We start from the raw sequence: 14,201 nt of genomic DNA, 5'->3' as shown, positions 1-14,201 counted from the left end.
CAATATGTCACGGCTAACTTTACCAGAACAAAATGTCTAGAGCTTTCAACAAAAGAGTCACACCAAGACAGTTTACACCAAGGCAGCTGGTATTGAAGAAATCTTCCCGCATCAAAACGAAGCCAAAGGGAAATTCTCTCCCAACTGGCAAGGTCCGTACATGGTTCACAGGTCCTGATAGGAGGAGCACTCATACTTGCAGAGATGGATTGAGAGATCTGGCCAAAACCAATCAATTAAGACGCAGTCAAGAGATACTATGCCTAGATTATTTCACATTTTTCTTTTCTGATGTAATTGAACTACGCTTGACCTGATTCCCGTTTAAGAGGGGATACATAGGCAGCCTTATGGGTTCGGACATATCATAATATAATTTTTATTTCTCCCCAAAATCAGAAACTGGGGCAGAATTTTGAGGAGGGTCCTCAAAATTCCGGAGCAAGTCCATCCAGCGTCATCACATGCCAGGAAGTTAGTAATCAGTCAAGAACTGGGGCAGAATTTTGAGAAGGATTCTCAAAATTTTGAAGAAGACTCAGCAGGGTCCGCCATCCGCAAACAGTTAAAAATCATCTACCAAACTTGGGCAGAATTTTGATGAGGACCCTCAAAATTCCAACATAAGAGAGCTGCAATGCCTCTGAAATGTGTCACAGTCGCTAGTTCATCAAAAATTACTTGATATATCAATACGCTTCCAAAATGATTCTATCTTATCAATGAATTCATATTTTTCGAAAATTCTACTTTTCATAATGGTCAGGTGCTACCTAGGGGAACTCGAAGGGGGCTTCCAGAGCAGAGCAGAGCAAGGTCGGCTGACGAAGCAAGAAGCAACCTTCCCTCCTAAAACTTACAATTTTTCTTTGAACGCAGGCACATTTGACGTAACGGTAGCATTTGTGAAACCTGTATACACAAAGCAAATTCACCATCCATCCGGCCATCAGACATTGAATATATCAAAGTTAAGACATACCCTACCCTTATCTGTTATTCGCTCTTTGCATGAGTCTAATCTCTTACTCCACGCTTGCATGAGTCTAATCCCTAACTCCATATTCGCATAAGGCTAAGCACTACCCTTTCTTTGCATGAGGTTAAGCTCTACCTCCATACCTGTGTAAGGCTAAGCACTGCCTTCTCTCTACATGAGACTAAGCCCTGTCTCCAATCTTGCATGAGTCTAATCTCTGACTCCATATCTGCATAAGGCTAAGCACTGCCTTCTCTCTGCATGAGACTAAGCCCTATCTCCAATCTTACATGAGTCTAATCCCTAACTCCATATCTGCATAAGGCTAAGCATTGCCTTCCATTCATGCACTACAAGAAATTAGCTTTATTGCGGCGACTAAAGTCGCTGCTACATGTTATCAGTGGCTACATTTGTGTTGCTACAAGAAAAAGCGTGCCTGAAATGTATTTGTGGCGACAAAGCAAAGTCGCCGCTAAAAGCGGTACATTTTGCGGCGATACAGTTGCCACAAAAGGTGAGAAACCTCGCTACAAAATTGGCTCCACAAGAATAGAAAATTAGCTTTGTCGCCACTGATATTCATCTTTAGTGGTGAGTACTATCGCTGCCAAAACTTTTTTTTAGTGGCAAGTTAAGGTCCGCCACTATAAATAACTATTAGTAGCGACCCGTGTTGCTACAATATAATAAACCATGAAATACACAATATCTTTCTGTAGCAACTAAAGTCGCTGCAAAATGAAGATTGGCAAATTTAACATTATATTTTGTGACAAAATAATGTCGCCACTAAAACTTATCTTCTCAAAAACTACATAATGACGAAATTATATATATTTCCGGTAGGAACCGAATTCTCTAAATTTAATGACTGTATATTCACATAAATTGAATACCAATATAAAAAGCAACCAATAATATTTAAAAATACCAAAAGAATTTCTCAAACTGAATATTATAAATATTTTCATTACTAAAAAGGTCAATTCATAATACAAAACTACACTTCATTATGCATTGTAATATAATTGTACGCATATACATATCCCAAAAAAGATAAAATATTAAGTGTCTTGTAACTGCTCTTGTCTACTTCTACACTTGACTGTTCACGCTCCTCTGCCAACTTCCTTTGCAACCCAAGTTCCATATTTCTTTGCTATGGTACATATTTCACATAAACTAAGGTTTGCAAAATTCAGATTTCATATAGACTAAAAACAGCCCAATAGTCTATTATCAACTAAGCCCCTGAAGCCCAACGTTTGCAAAAATCTAGATTTCACATAAACAAAAAACAGCTCAATAGTCTATTATCAAGAGGATAAAAGTTAAAGAAGGAGAAGTTGACAAGAAGATATGGAGCAAGTGACAGAAGAATTGTCCCGAATGAAGGAAGAAGAAATGCCGAGAAGGAAGAAGAATTGTTAAGAAGCAGCGGAGCAAGTACCTGTTGTAGCATTCTGGTCATCAAACTAGCAAATTGTTCATGCATCCTCTTGTCCACTTCTAGATGGATCCTCTTGTCTACTTCTACACTTGACTTTTCACGCTCCTCTGCCAACTTCCTTTGCAACTCAAGTTCCATATTTCTTTGCAACTGAGCAGCCATTTGTTCACGTTCTTCTTGCAACTTTCTATCCATCTCGGCTTGCATCTTTGGACGCATAATTTCCATAGCGAAAGACACGCTGGACTCTACGCTTGCCTGCTGCATATTACTCTTTTTAGGAGGCTTCTTTCCGTATCCTTTTCCGTGAACATAACCTGTTCTCTCACCAAGAACGGTGGATAAAATCTCATCTCTAGTCATAGGATGCTCGATCTCTTCAGATTGTTGCTGAGTGACAACTTCTTGGAGTTGACCCTGGATTTATGCTTAATCATTTACATCAAAATATTATAAAACACACTGAATGTAATTTGCAGAAACAGAAAGATAATAGTCTATGATTTTAGATAATTACATGAATTTGTTGGGATTGTGGATCCACCCACACCAATTCTCCTCTATCATCTTTGCGTGTATGTTGGATCTCCCAAACTTTATCTGGTGTGTCTATTTCTCCAGTAATAGGATTTCTCTGCAATATAATTTTGGACAAAAAATATATAAGCAAATATATAAATATGTAAATAACAAAGAAGCGTATGTAATAGTAGGGGACTAAATATATTTTTACCGTAGATCTACACTTCATTATGCATTGTAATATAATTGTACGCATATACATATCCCAAAAAAGACAAAATATTAAGTGCCTTGTAACTGCTCCTTGGTCGACACCATCCTTACACGATACCATTGTTTAAGTGCATTGTCCCTCCTAAAAAAACTATATATATATATATATATAAGGAACATAATGATATTTTTTATATCAAAAAACATGCATAGAAAAACTTCAAGGATAACAAAAGGGTCTCAGCTGATTCCCAGTTTACTCTAAATTTGCCCAAAGGTTTAATAGCTTTAAGGTTGATGTGTGGACAACAGTAAGTAAAACTAACCTTCCGATCGAGTTTTCTACTACCAGTTGAAGATGATGTAATTATAACTTGAATCCTACTTTTGCAGGTCGTTAATCCTTTCACAAAATATCCTTTACTGAATCCATGATGGTTACATTTTATCACCATTCTGGTCCACAACTAGTATATAAAAGAAGTGATACTTAAACAAAATATCCTTGTTTTATCACTATTCTGGTCCTTTCAGGTAGTATGTAAAAGAAGTGATACTTAAACAAAAAAGAATCCTACTTTTTCCAGTTATGCTACATTAAGAGTGAACACTTGAATTTTTTCATGCCTAGCTCTTGCATTAGCCTAAGTCATCAGCTAGAATTTAATTAAGCACTTCTTGTCAAAAGATTCTGATCCTTTTGATTTAGTTTAAAGGGGGTCTACTAAGTTTAAAGATGATGTGCTTCTTTTTATCTAAAAAGAGTTATTGGTTTCATATTTAGGACAAACTTATGCTTCATTGGCATCTTGTCCACTCCCTCAATTCCATTTACATCCTTCTACTAGCCTCATAGTCATGAATCAACACCAGGAGAAACCACACAAGTACCAACTAAACAGCAGCAGCAGCAGCCCACACAACTAAGGTTTGCAAAGAAACCGCAGCAGCAGCCCCTGAAGCAGCTACTGTACATATTTCACATAAACTAAGGTTTGCAAAATTCACATTTCATATAGACTAAAAACAGCCCAATAGTCTATTATCAACTAAGCCCCTGAAGCCCAACGTTTGCAAAAATCTAGATTTCACATAAACAAAAAATAGCCCAATAGTCTATTATCAAGAGGATAAAAGTTAAAGAAGGAGAAGTTGACAAGAAAATATGGAGCAAGTGACAGAAGAATTGTCCCGAATGAAGGAAGAAGAAATGCCGAGAAGGAAGAAGAATTGTTAAGAAGCAGCGGAGCAAGTACCTGTTCTAGCATTCTAGTCATCAAACTAGCAAATTGTTCATGCATCCTCTTGTCCACTTCTAGATGGATCCTCTTGTCTACTTCTACACTTGACTGTTCACGCTCCTCTGCCAACTTCCTTTGCAACTCAAGTTCCATATTTCTTTGCAACTGAGCAGCCATTTGTTCACGTTCTTCTTGCAACTTTCTATCCATCTCGGCTTGCATCTTTGGACGCATAATTTCCATAGCGAAAGACACACTGGACTCTATGCTTGCCTGCTGCATATTACTCTTTTTAGGAGGCTTCTTTCCGTATCCTTTTCCACGAACATAACCTGTTCTCTCACCAAGAACGGTGGATAAAATCTCATCTCTAGTCATAGGATGCTCGATCTCTTCAGATTGTTGCTGAGTGACAACTTCTTGGAGTTGACCCTGGATTTATGCTTAATCATTTACATCAAAATATTATAAAACACACTGAATGTAACTTACAGAAACAGAAAGATAATAGTCTATGATTTTAGATAATTACATGAATTTGTTGGGATTGTGGATCCACCCACACCAATTCTCCTCTATCATCCTTGCGTGTATGTTGGATCTCCCAAACTTTATCTGGTGTGTCTATTTCTCCAGTAATAGGATTTCTCTGCAATATAATTTTGGACAAAAAATATATAAGCAAATATATAAATATGTAAATAACAAAGAAGCGTATGTGATAGTAGGGGACTAAATATATTTTTACCGTAGATCTACACTTCATTATGCATTGTAATATAATTGTACGCATATACATATCCCAAAAAAGACAAAATATTAAGTGCCTTGTAACTGCTCCTTGGTCGACACCATCCTTGCACGATACCATTATATATATATATATATATATATATATATATATATATATATATATATATATATATATATATATATATATATATATATATATATATATATATATATATATATATATATATATATATATATATATATATAGAACATAATGATATTTTTTATATCAAAAAACATGCATAGAAAAACTTCAAGGATAACAAAAGGGTCTCAGCTGATTCCCAGTTTACTCTAAATTTGCCCAAAGGTTTAATAGCTTTAAGGTTGATGTGTGGACAACAGTAAGTAAAACTAACCTTCCGATCGAGTTTTCTACTACCAGTTGAAGATGATGTAATTATAACTTGAATCCTACTTTTGCAGGTCGTTAATCCTTTCACAAAATATCATTTACTGAATCCATGATGGTTACATTTTATCACCATTCTGGTCCACAACTAGTATATAAAAGAAGTGATACTTAAACAAAATATCCTTGTTTTATCACTATTCTGGTCCTTTCAGGTAGTATGTAAAAGAAGTGATACTTAAACAAAAAAGAATCCTACTTTTTCCAGTTATGCTACATTAAGAGTGAACACTTGAATTTTTTCATGCCTAGCTCTTGCATTAGCCTAAGTCATCAGCTAGAATTTAATTAAGCACTTCTTGTCAAAAGATTCTGATCCTTTTGATTTAGTTTAAAGGGGGTCTACTATGTTTAAAGATGATGTGCTTCTTTTTATCTAAAAAGAGTTATTGGTTTCATATTTAGGACAAACTTATGCTTCATTGGCATCTTGTCCACTCCCTCAATTCCCTTTACATCCTTCTACTAGCCTCATAGTCATGAATCAACACCAGGAGAAACCACACAAGTACCAACTAAACAGCAGCAGCAACCCACACAACTAAGGTTTGCAAAGAAACCGCAGCAGCAGCCCCTGAAGCAGCTACTGTACATATTTCACATAAACTAAGGTTTGCAAAATTCACATTTCATATAGACTAAAAACAGCCCAATAGTCTATTATCAACTAAGCCCCTGAAGCCCAACGTTTGCAAAAATCTAGATTTCACATAAACAAAAAATAGCCCAATAGTCTATTATCAAGAGGATAAAAGTTAAAGAAGGAGAAGTTGACAAGAAAATATGGAGCAAGTGACAGAAGAATTGTCCCGAATGAAGGAAGAAGAAATGCTGAGAAGGAAGAAGAATTGTTAAGAAGCAGCGGAGCAAGTACCTGTTGTAGCATTCTGGTCATCAAACTAGCAAATTGTTCATGCATCCTCTTGTCCACTTCTAGATGGATCCTCTTGTCTACTTCTACACTTGACTGTTCACGCTCCTCTGCCAACTTCCTTTGCAACTCAAGTTCCATATTTCTTTGCAACTGAGCAGCCATTTGTTCACGTTCTTCTTGCAACTTTCTATCCATCTCGGCTTGCATCTTTGGACGCATAATTTCCATAGCGAAAGACACGCTGGACTCTATGCTTGCCTGCTGCATATTACTCTTTTTAGGAGGCTTCTTTCCGTATCCTTTTCCACGAACATAACCTGTTCTCTCACCAAGAACGGTGGATAAAATCTCATCTCTAGTCATAGGATGCTCGATCTCTTCAGATTGTTGCTGAGTGACAACTTCTTGGAGTTGACCCTGGATTTATGCTTAATCATTTACATCAAAATATTATAAAACACACTGAATGTAACTTACAGAAACAGAAAGATAATAGTCTATGATTTTAGATAATTACATGAATTTGTTGGGATTGTGGATCCACCCACACCAATTCTCCTCTATCATCCTTGCGTGTATGTTGGATCTCCCAAACTTTATCTGGTGTGTCTATTTCTCCAGTAATAGGATTTCTCTGCAATATAATTTTGGACAAAAAATATATAAGCAAATATATAAATATATAAATAACAAAGAAGCGTATGTGATAGTAGGGGACTAAATATATTTTTACTGTAGATTCCTCTACTTCTGCAAAAGACTTTGTACCACAAGTATGCTTAGTTATTTGCTTTTCTCTATTTCTTTTGTTCCTCTCACTTACAACCTGTAAGTAAACAGATTAATAGATCACCTTTCAAAGATGTGAATGGTGCCCTTTGGTTGGCAGAATCTTCAGGTATTAAGTTAGTACCTTAAAATCCTGACTTCCAAGAAATGTGTCTGACAATATTATATCAACTTTCTGATATTTCTATATGATTGTCATTAATGAATCAGCTTCATCATTATGCACATTGTTTTGAGCTTGCGTACTTGCATTATCATAGTTAATACTTTGTGGTTCAACATTATCCCTATGTAGTCTACCTCAATAATATTTTCTTGGTCATTGGTGCACGAAGTATTAAAATCAGATTCCTCTTGTTGATAGACTTCTTCATTCAGTAATTCTTCATCTTCAATTTCTACACAATTATACAGCCATTTTAAAAGGTCGCAAGGATTTGTCTTCACAATAACAAGCTAATCATTATCGACCATGTCGTCCAAGTAAAAGACTTGTTCCGACTGAGATGCCAACACAAATGGCTCATTTGTATTCAAGGCACACCGAGTATTCACACTTGTGAAGCCATATTTGTCTATCTTATATCCTCTTCCTAAGCGAGTCACATCCCACCAATGACACTTGAATAAGTAAACTTTTATGTTTCCCACATAAGATAACTCATAAATATCCTCTAATACACCATAATACTCCTTATTAGAGTCTGAATCATCTCCTCTCACAAGAACACTACTATTCTGCATTTTTCTTCTCAATGCAAGCTCTTTTGTATGGAATTTAAATCCATTCACTACAAATATTGAATATCGATGTACTAATGGTGCAGAGCCCACGGCTAAGCTTATGAGCTCATCATTTGTTCGTCCTTGTGAAGATAGTACAAATATCTGCAAAGACGAACAACACTATTATGACCAATAACATGATGGGATGATTAAACTAATATCAATATTAGTAATTAAGTAGACACCTACATGTGCGCGAAACCAATCAAGAAACTCATTTTTATGAGCTCTCATTGAACTTTGGCTTTCAATCTCTCTTGTGTATTCCCTACATTTTTAAGTTAGTTAAGATAAATCGGGTTCGAATTATATCAGTGTGAAACTACCGTGGAGTTAATAAGATACTTACTCCATGAAATGCGAAACCTCTTCACAATTTTAAAGCACATACGTACATGCTTATTTAAACTCATCATGAGATAGCTTGATGTCGTCTGAAGCACCTTTTGTTTGAACACTTTTTTTGAAGATAGACATCACATCATTTGACACAGATCCATCGTCATTCCTAGTTGGTTTATTAAACTTGGTTGAGATATTCTTCAAGTATCGCGAGCAAAATGTGAGGCTTTCCTCTGCCAAATAACCTTCTACAATTGAACCTTCTGGACGATTTTTGTTGCGAACATAAGACTTAAGTGTTCGTAAATACCTATATAAAATAACCCATTAAAATAATATAGGTCATTCAAAAACTATAGTATCGAGATTATTAGACAATAAATTACCTCTCTATAGGATACATATTCCAATATTGAGCTGGTCCACCAAGCTTTGCCTCACTTGTCAAGTGAATTGACAAATGAACCATGACATCAAAGAACGCCGGAGGGAAAACAAGGTGAAGTTTGCTCAAAATAATAGGAATTTCTGCCTCTTGGATTTCAAGATCTTCAATCATCAAGCACTTAGAGTATATATTCTTGAAAAAAAATTCTAAGGCTATAATTGGATCACACACTTCCTTGGGTAGCAAACCACGTATAACTACTGGAAAAATATCTTGCAACAATACATGATGATCATGACATTTCAATCCATGTATCTTTTTTTCCTGTACATTGACACACCTTGAAATGTTTGAGGAAAAGGCATCAGGAACCTTCAGATTAGCTATGAAACTGCATACCTTCAGCTTCTCTTCCGGGGACAATGCATAGCACGCTACCGGTAACAAAATATTGTTCTCATCCTCAATTGGATGCAACCTTTGTCTGATTCCAAGGTCCATCAAGTCATATCTACTTTTCAATGTGTCTTTTGTTTTTCCAACCATATTCATGACAGTTGATATAATATTGTCAGACACATTTCTTTCGATGTGCATCACATCAAGGTTATATCATAACATAAGACTCTTCCAATAAGGCAATTGGAAAAAGATACTTTTCTTCTTCCAGTTGTAAGCATTTTTATGAACATCACACTTTCTCTTTTATCCTTTACCAAAAGTCACATTACCCAAAGCTTGTAATTGCACAAGTACTTCATCACCGGTTACAGGGTTAGGTGCAACTCCCATTTCAACTTTCTCATCAAATAACGTCCTACTTTTTCTCCATGGATGGTCCATGGGAAGGAAGCGACGATGACCCATGTAACACAACTTACTATGCAAAGAAGTCGATTGTGTATCTTTATGGCAACAAGGACATGCAAGCTTGCCTTTGGTTGACCATCCTGAAAGATTCTCATATGCAGGAAAGTTATTGATCGTCCACATAATAGCCACACGCATCAGAAAATTAGATTTTGAGTGAGCATCATAAGTCTCCACCCCATCCCATAATTCTTTCAATTCTTCCAATTCTTCAACCATTGGTTGTAAATATACATCGATATCATTGCATGGACACTTGGGGCCTGGAATAAGAAGTGTCATCATGAAATATGGATTTTTCATGCAAACCTATGGTGGCAAGTTATACGTAGCTAGTACGACTGGCCAAATACTATGATTAGAACTCATGTTCCCATAAGGTTGGAACCCGTCATTTGCCAAACCTAATCGAACATTTCTTAACTTAGCTGAAAAGGTGGGATGTTGTGCATCAAAGGATTTCCATGCTACTGAGTCAGACGGATGTCGCAAGACACCATCATCAATATTTTCCTCCATGTGCCACCTCAACTTTTTAGTTGTTTCTCTTGCCATGTACAATCTTTAAAGCCTTGGTTTGATTGAAAAATGCCGCAAGATTTTATGAGCTACTTTCTTGCCTCCGTGTTCTTCATACTTCCATTTAGACTTACCACACTTAGGACATGCTTGGACATCGGCATAAGCACGCCAATATAAAATACAATCATTCCGACATGCATCTATTTTGGTGTACCCCAAGCCGAGGTCACAAAGAACTTTCTTTGCTTCATAGAAAGAATTTGGCACAAATGACCCCTCGGGAAGAACTTCTTTAAAGAAGCTCAACAATGCATCCATCGATTTATTGCTCCAATGGTTAAGACACTTCAAGTGAAGTAGTTTAACAACAAAAGACAACTTCGAGACCTTTTTACAACCAGGATCAAGTTCTATCTCAGCATCTTCTAATAATTTGTAGAACTTTGTTGCATGTACATTTATCTCTTCATTTTCCACTGAATTATTACTATTATTATCCTCCATATTCGTATATCCACAAGCATCGTGAATCATTTCAGTAATATTATCTTCTTCAATGTTATCATCTTCTGCTTCATCACTAACTGCAGTATTAGAAGTGTCAACTCTATTTAACACTTCTCCATGCAAGTCCCACACTTTATAAGAATCCCAAAAACCCTTCCTCAATAAATCTACTCTTACACCAACCCTTAGCTTGAACGCGGTATTCATACACCCTTTACAAGGACACCAAATCATAGTGTTCACAGTTGGTTGACTGAATTCCCAATTAAGAAAGTTGTCTACTCCATCTCTATACCTTTGGTCGACTCTATTCCTATTCAACCAACTTTTCCATCATATCTATTTTCAAAAATAAATAAATGATTACCTAATTAAAAGTGGAAGGATGATAATAATCAAAATATCTATAATAATTAGCATACCAAAGAAAGATGAACAAATCAAATCACTTATAAATAAAATAGAATTATTGTAGCAATTTTTTCTTCTCACACACCTTTAGATTAACAAGGAAAATAAATAGTTTCATAAAAAGAATTTATACACTACCACATAATATAAACACCTTTTTGATAAACAGATGTAACATATCTTACCCAACTAGACTCAAAGTGTCATGAATTTTACTTTTAGTTCAATTCAATTATTTTTAACCTGTAGTGCTTTTGTGAGCATGAGACTATACCTTCTGTGAGCATGAAACTACATATTGTTGATGAAAATGAGACTGTATATAATAGATACTATATATTTAATAAACAGCTCCTTTGCAATTCTTTTTAAACTTCATATCAAATGCAATAACTACAGAACTATGGCAAGGACTGAAAACAACTCCCTTTCAAATCCTAGGAAGAGAAAATCAAATTATTGTGATATCAAAGTCGATATCTAAGTGGTAAGGGGATATAACTGAAAGAACCTACGAAGCTCATATAATAATTCAAACTGAATTGAATGCCGACATGTAAAACGTCTCTCAAAAAGAAGATTTTAACTTACCTAGGAAAAGAGATAGCTGAGATTCTGTCAAGACCGAGAATCGACAATAACAACACCAAATACGCTTCAAATGATTCTTTTTGTGTGATATTTTTGGTATTCCTGTAGATTATCAAATGGCTCAGAGAAATTCGAGATAAAATCTAAGAATACAAAAGTGAAATTGCTGAAAAAATAATTATCCCTAACTGCATGTTGAAACTTTTGTCAGAAAAACCAAGGAGGAAAACAATCCCTATTCTATCATTTTGTTGGATAATTCAACAAGAAAGTCCAAATAAACTTGAAGAATTGACATGAATTCAAATGGAAATATTGCTTTTTTACAAGCAATAGCCAATGAAATCATTTGTACTAGATGCATTTGAATTGCTTAGCTACTTGCTCTCCATTACTAGCTGAAGCTCTTTCTAGCTAGTACAAAACTACTTATATCTTACATAAGCAAGCAGAAGATGCAGGTTTCATCACAACTAAAGCATCCAGTATATGCCTAATCGGTGAAGTAGGCCAGAACGCTGTTAAACAAACATACAAGGTGTTCACTCGACGCTGTTAAACTACAACTTCAAGTCCATAAAATTGAGATCTCAAAACTCCATATGTTAAATGTAGGGGCAGATGTAGAGTTAGAAGGTATGATTCGATAGAACCCAGTAACTTTGGACTGTTATTTTTCTTAAAGAATTTATTTCCAAATATACAAATTATTAAGTTAGAACGTGATAACTCAAAAGGGCTAAAATCTATAACCCAGGATCCGCTCCGGCGTGCATATAAATAAATGTTTGTGTGGGTGGGTATTAATTCCGAACACATTGTCACAAAGAATTGGGTGCAACGTTACTTGCCTCTAATGGTTAGTATCAGCACAAAAAAATAGCATAGCACATAGGCAAATCAGTTGGCAAGAACTTGATATCAATTAAACTTAAGCCATTCTTGTCAATGCTAAACTTTAATAAAAAAAAACAAGAACCCAGAAATTTACCCAAATAGTTTATCAAGAATTAGCACTATATATGGCAACAAGACAACACACAGTGAGAGAGAGATAGAAAATGATGGACCTCGTTGTTTGAAACAGGGTCTGACTTAAAGCTCTTGAGAAGGTGATCGTGAAGAACAAAGTAGCGTTTTCTAGAATTCTGATTCTTTCGCCACAACACGAAATCGATCGATTATCAACTTTTCCCCCCCAAAAAATGAAAAGATTAGGGATTTGAACATACCTGACAAATGAGATTCACATTTTGATTTGAGGGGTTTTGATTTGGATGAAATTTTAGATGAAGACCTGATTTAATTTTTAGAGAGAGAGGGCTGATATTCTCGAGAGAGTTTTGCTCCTCTATTGTTTCACTCGCAGCTTTGTGGGTTCTGTTTCACAAATAAGTTTTAATTAGCTTATTTAATTTTTATTTTCTTTATTATTTTAAAAGTAAAAATCTAGGTTATAGGAGCGACCCAGTCGCTGCCAAATACTTTTAGCGGCGACTTTGCCATAGTCGCCACAAATATTATGGAGCCAAAATTTTATTTTTAGCGGGACTGAAAATTTCAGCCATATCAGAGGTGACCCAAAATAACTCGCTGCTTAAAATTATCCTTCTGCAGCGACTTTAGATGTCGCTGCTAATAATATAGCTGTTGTAGCAACCTATACGGTCGCTACTATATGTTGCCACTAATAATCCAATTTCTTGTAGTGATGGGACTAAGCCTTGTCCCGAATCTTTCATGAGGTTAAGCTCTACCTCCATATTTGCATAAGGCTAAGCACTGCCTTCTCTTTGCATGAGACTAAGCTTTGTCTCCAATCTTGCATGAGTCTAATCCCTGACTCCGTATTTGCATGAGTCTAATCCTGAGCTCCATATTTGCATCCCTATTCTCCCCACATTTGCATGAGGCTACTCTTTGCCTCCATAGTTGCATGAGTCTAATACCGGACTCCATATTTGCATAAGGCTAACCCCTGCCTCCCTTTTGCATGAGTCTAATCTCTGACTCCACGTTTGCATGAGTCTAATCCTTGACTCCATACTTGCATGAGTCTAAGCCCTGACTCCATATTTGCATGAGGCTAATCCTTGCCTCCATATTTGCATGAGTCTAGTCCTTGACTCCATATTTGCACGAGGCTAATCTTTGCCTCCCCATTTGCATAAGTCTAATCCTTGCCTCCCCACTTGCACGGGACTAAGCAATGTCCCTTCTTTGCACAGATATTGCTCTATTTCTACTACTATCTATTTGTTTTTCAATCAGGCTAAGCTCTGCCCTCCATTACACAAGACTAAGCCCTGTCTTGTTACATCATATTATTGCATCTCATTGGCTGAAATATCGCCAATCTGTCCAAAGGTGTCATAGTCTAAAGGCATCATCCTCATAGCCGGAAGACATCATGTCATGGCCTGAGGATCTCTCGAGCTTGCATATCATTATTCAAAGGCGTCATGGTTCGAAGGCACCATTTTCATGGCCCGAGAACACCATTTTATGG

The 14,201-nt window shown here is 36.2% G+C and overlaps 1 protein-coding gene and 1 long non-coding RNA gene across 2 annotated transcripts; both read right to left on the bottom strand.

The window, feature by feature from the left end:
* Window positions 1–2,264: 2,264 nt before the first annotated feature.
* On the bottom strand, window positions 2,265–4,690 carry LOC142163170 (uncharacterized). The gene is made up of 3 exons (XM_075220430.1): window positions 4,424–4,690; window positions 2,950–3,066; window positions 2,265–2,849 (listed from the first exon to the last, which is right to left on the bottom strand). Exons 1-3 carry the CDS (start codon window positions 4,688–4,690, stop codon window positions 2,265–2,267), a joined length of 969 nt encoding a protein of 322 aa, XP_075076531.1.
* A 2,096-nt stretch (window positions 4,691–6,786) lies between these two features.
* On the bottom strand, window positions 6,787–7,424 carry LOC107807125 (uncharacterized). Its single transcript, XR_001652832.2, has 3 exons — window positions 7,340–7,424; window positions 7,004–7,120; window positions 6,787–6,903 (listed from the first exon to the last, which is right to left on the bottom strand). It is a non-coding gene; the product is annotated as an uncharacterized LOC107807125 (long non-coding RNA).
* Window positions 7,425–14,201: the final 6,777 nt, after the last annotated feature.

The sequence above is a fragment of the Nicotiana tabacum genome, chromosome 8 (genome assembly GCF_000715075.1).
Source record: "Nicotiana tabacum cultivar K326 chromosome 8, ASM71507v2, whole genome shotgun sequence".
In the NCBI taxonomy this organism is placed as follows: Eukaryota; Viridiplantae; Streptophyta; class Magnoliopsida; order Solanales; family Solanaceae; genus Nicotiana; species Nicotiana tabacum.
This window is presented reverse-complemented; position numbering and strand designations above follow the sequence as displayed.

Excerpts from the sequence above, each read along its gene's own strand:
- LOC142163170 (XM_075220430.1), bottom strand. The coding sequence starts at position 4,690 with ATGCAGCAGGCAAGCATAGAGTCCAGTGTGTCTTTCGCTATGGAAATT. Across the intron at positions 3,067-4,423 it reads TGACTAGAATGCTAGAACAG|AGAAATCCTATTACTGGAGA; the intron begins GTACTTGCTCCG and ends ATTATATTGCAG. Across the intron at positions 2,850-2,949 it reads CACAATCCCAACAAATTCAT|GGTCAACTCCAAGAAGTTGT; the intron begins GTAATTATCTAA and ends GCATAAATCCAG.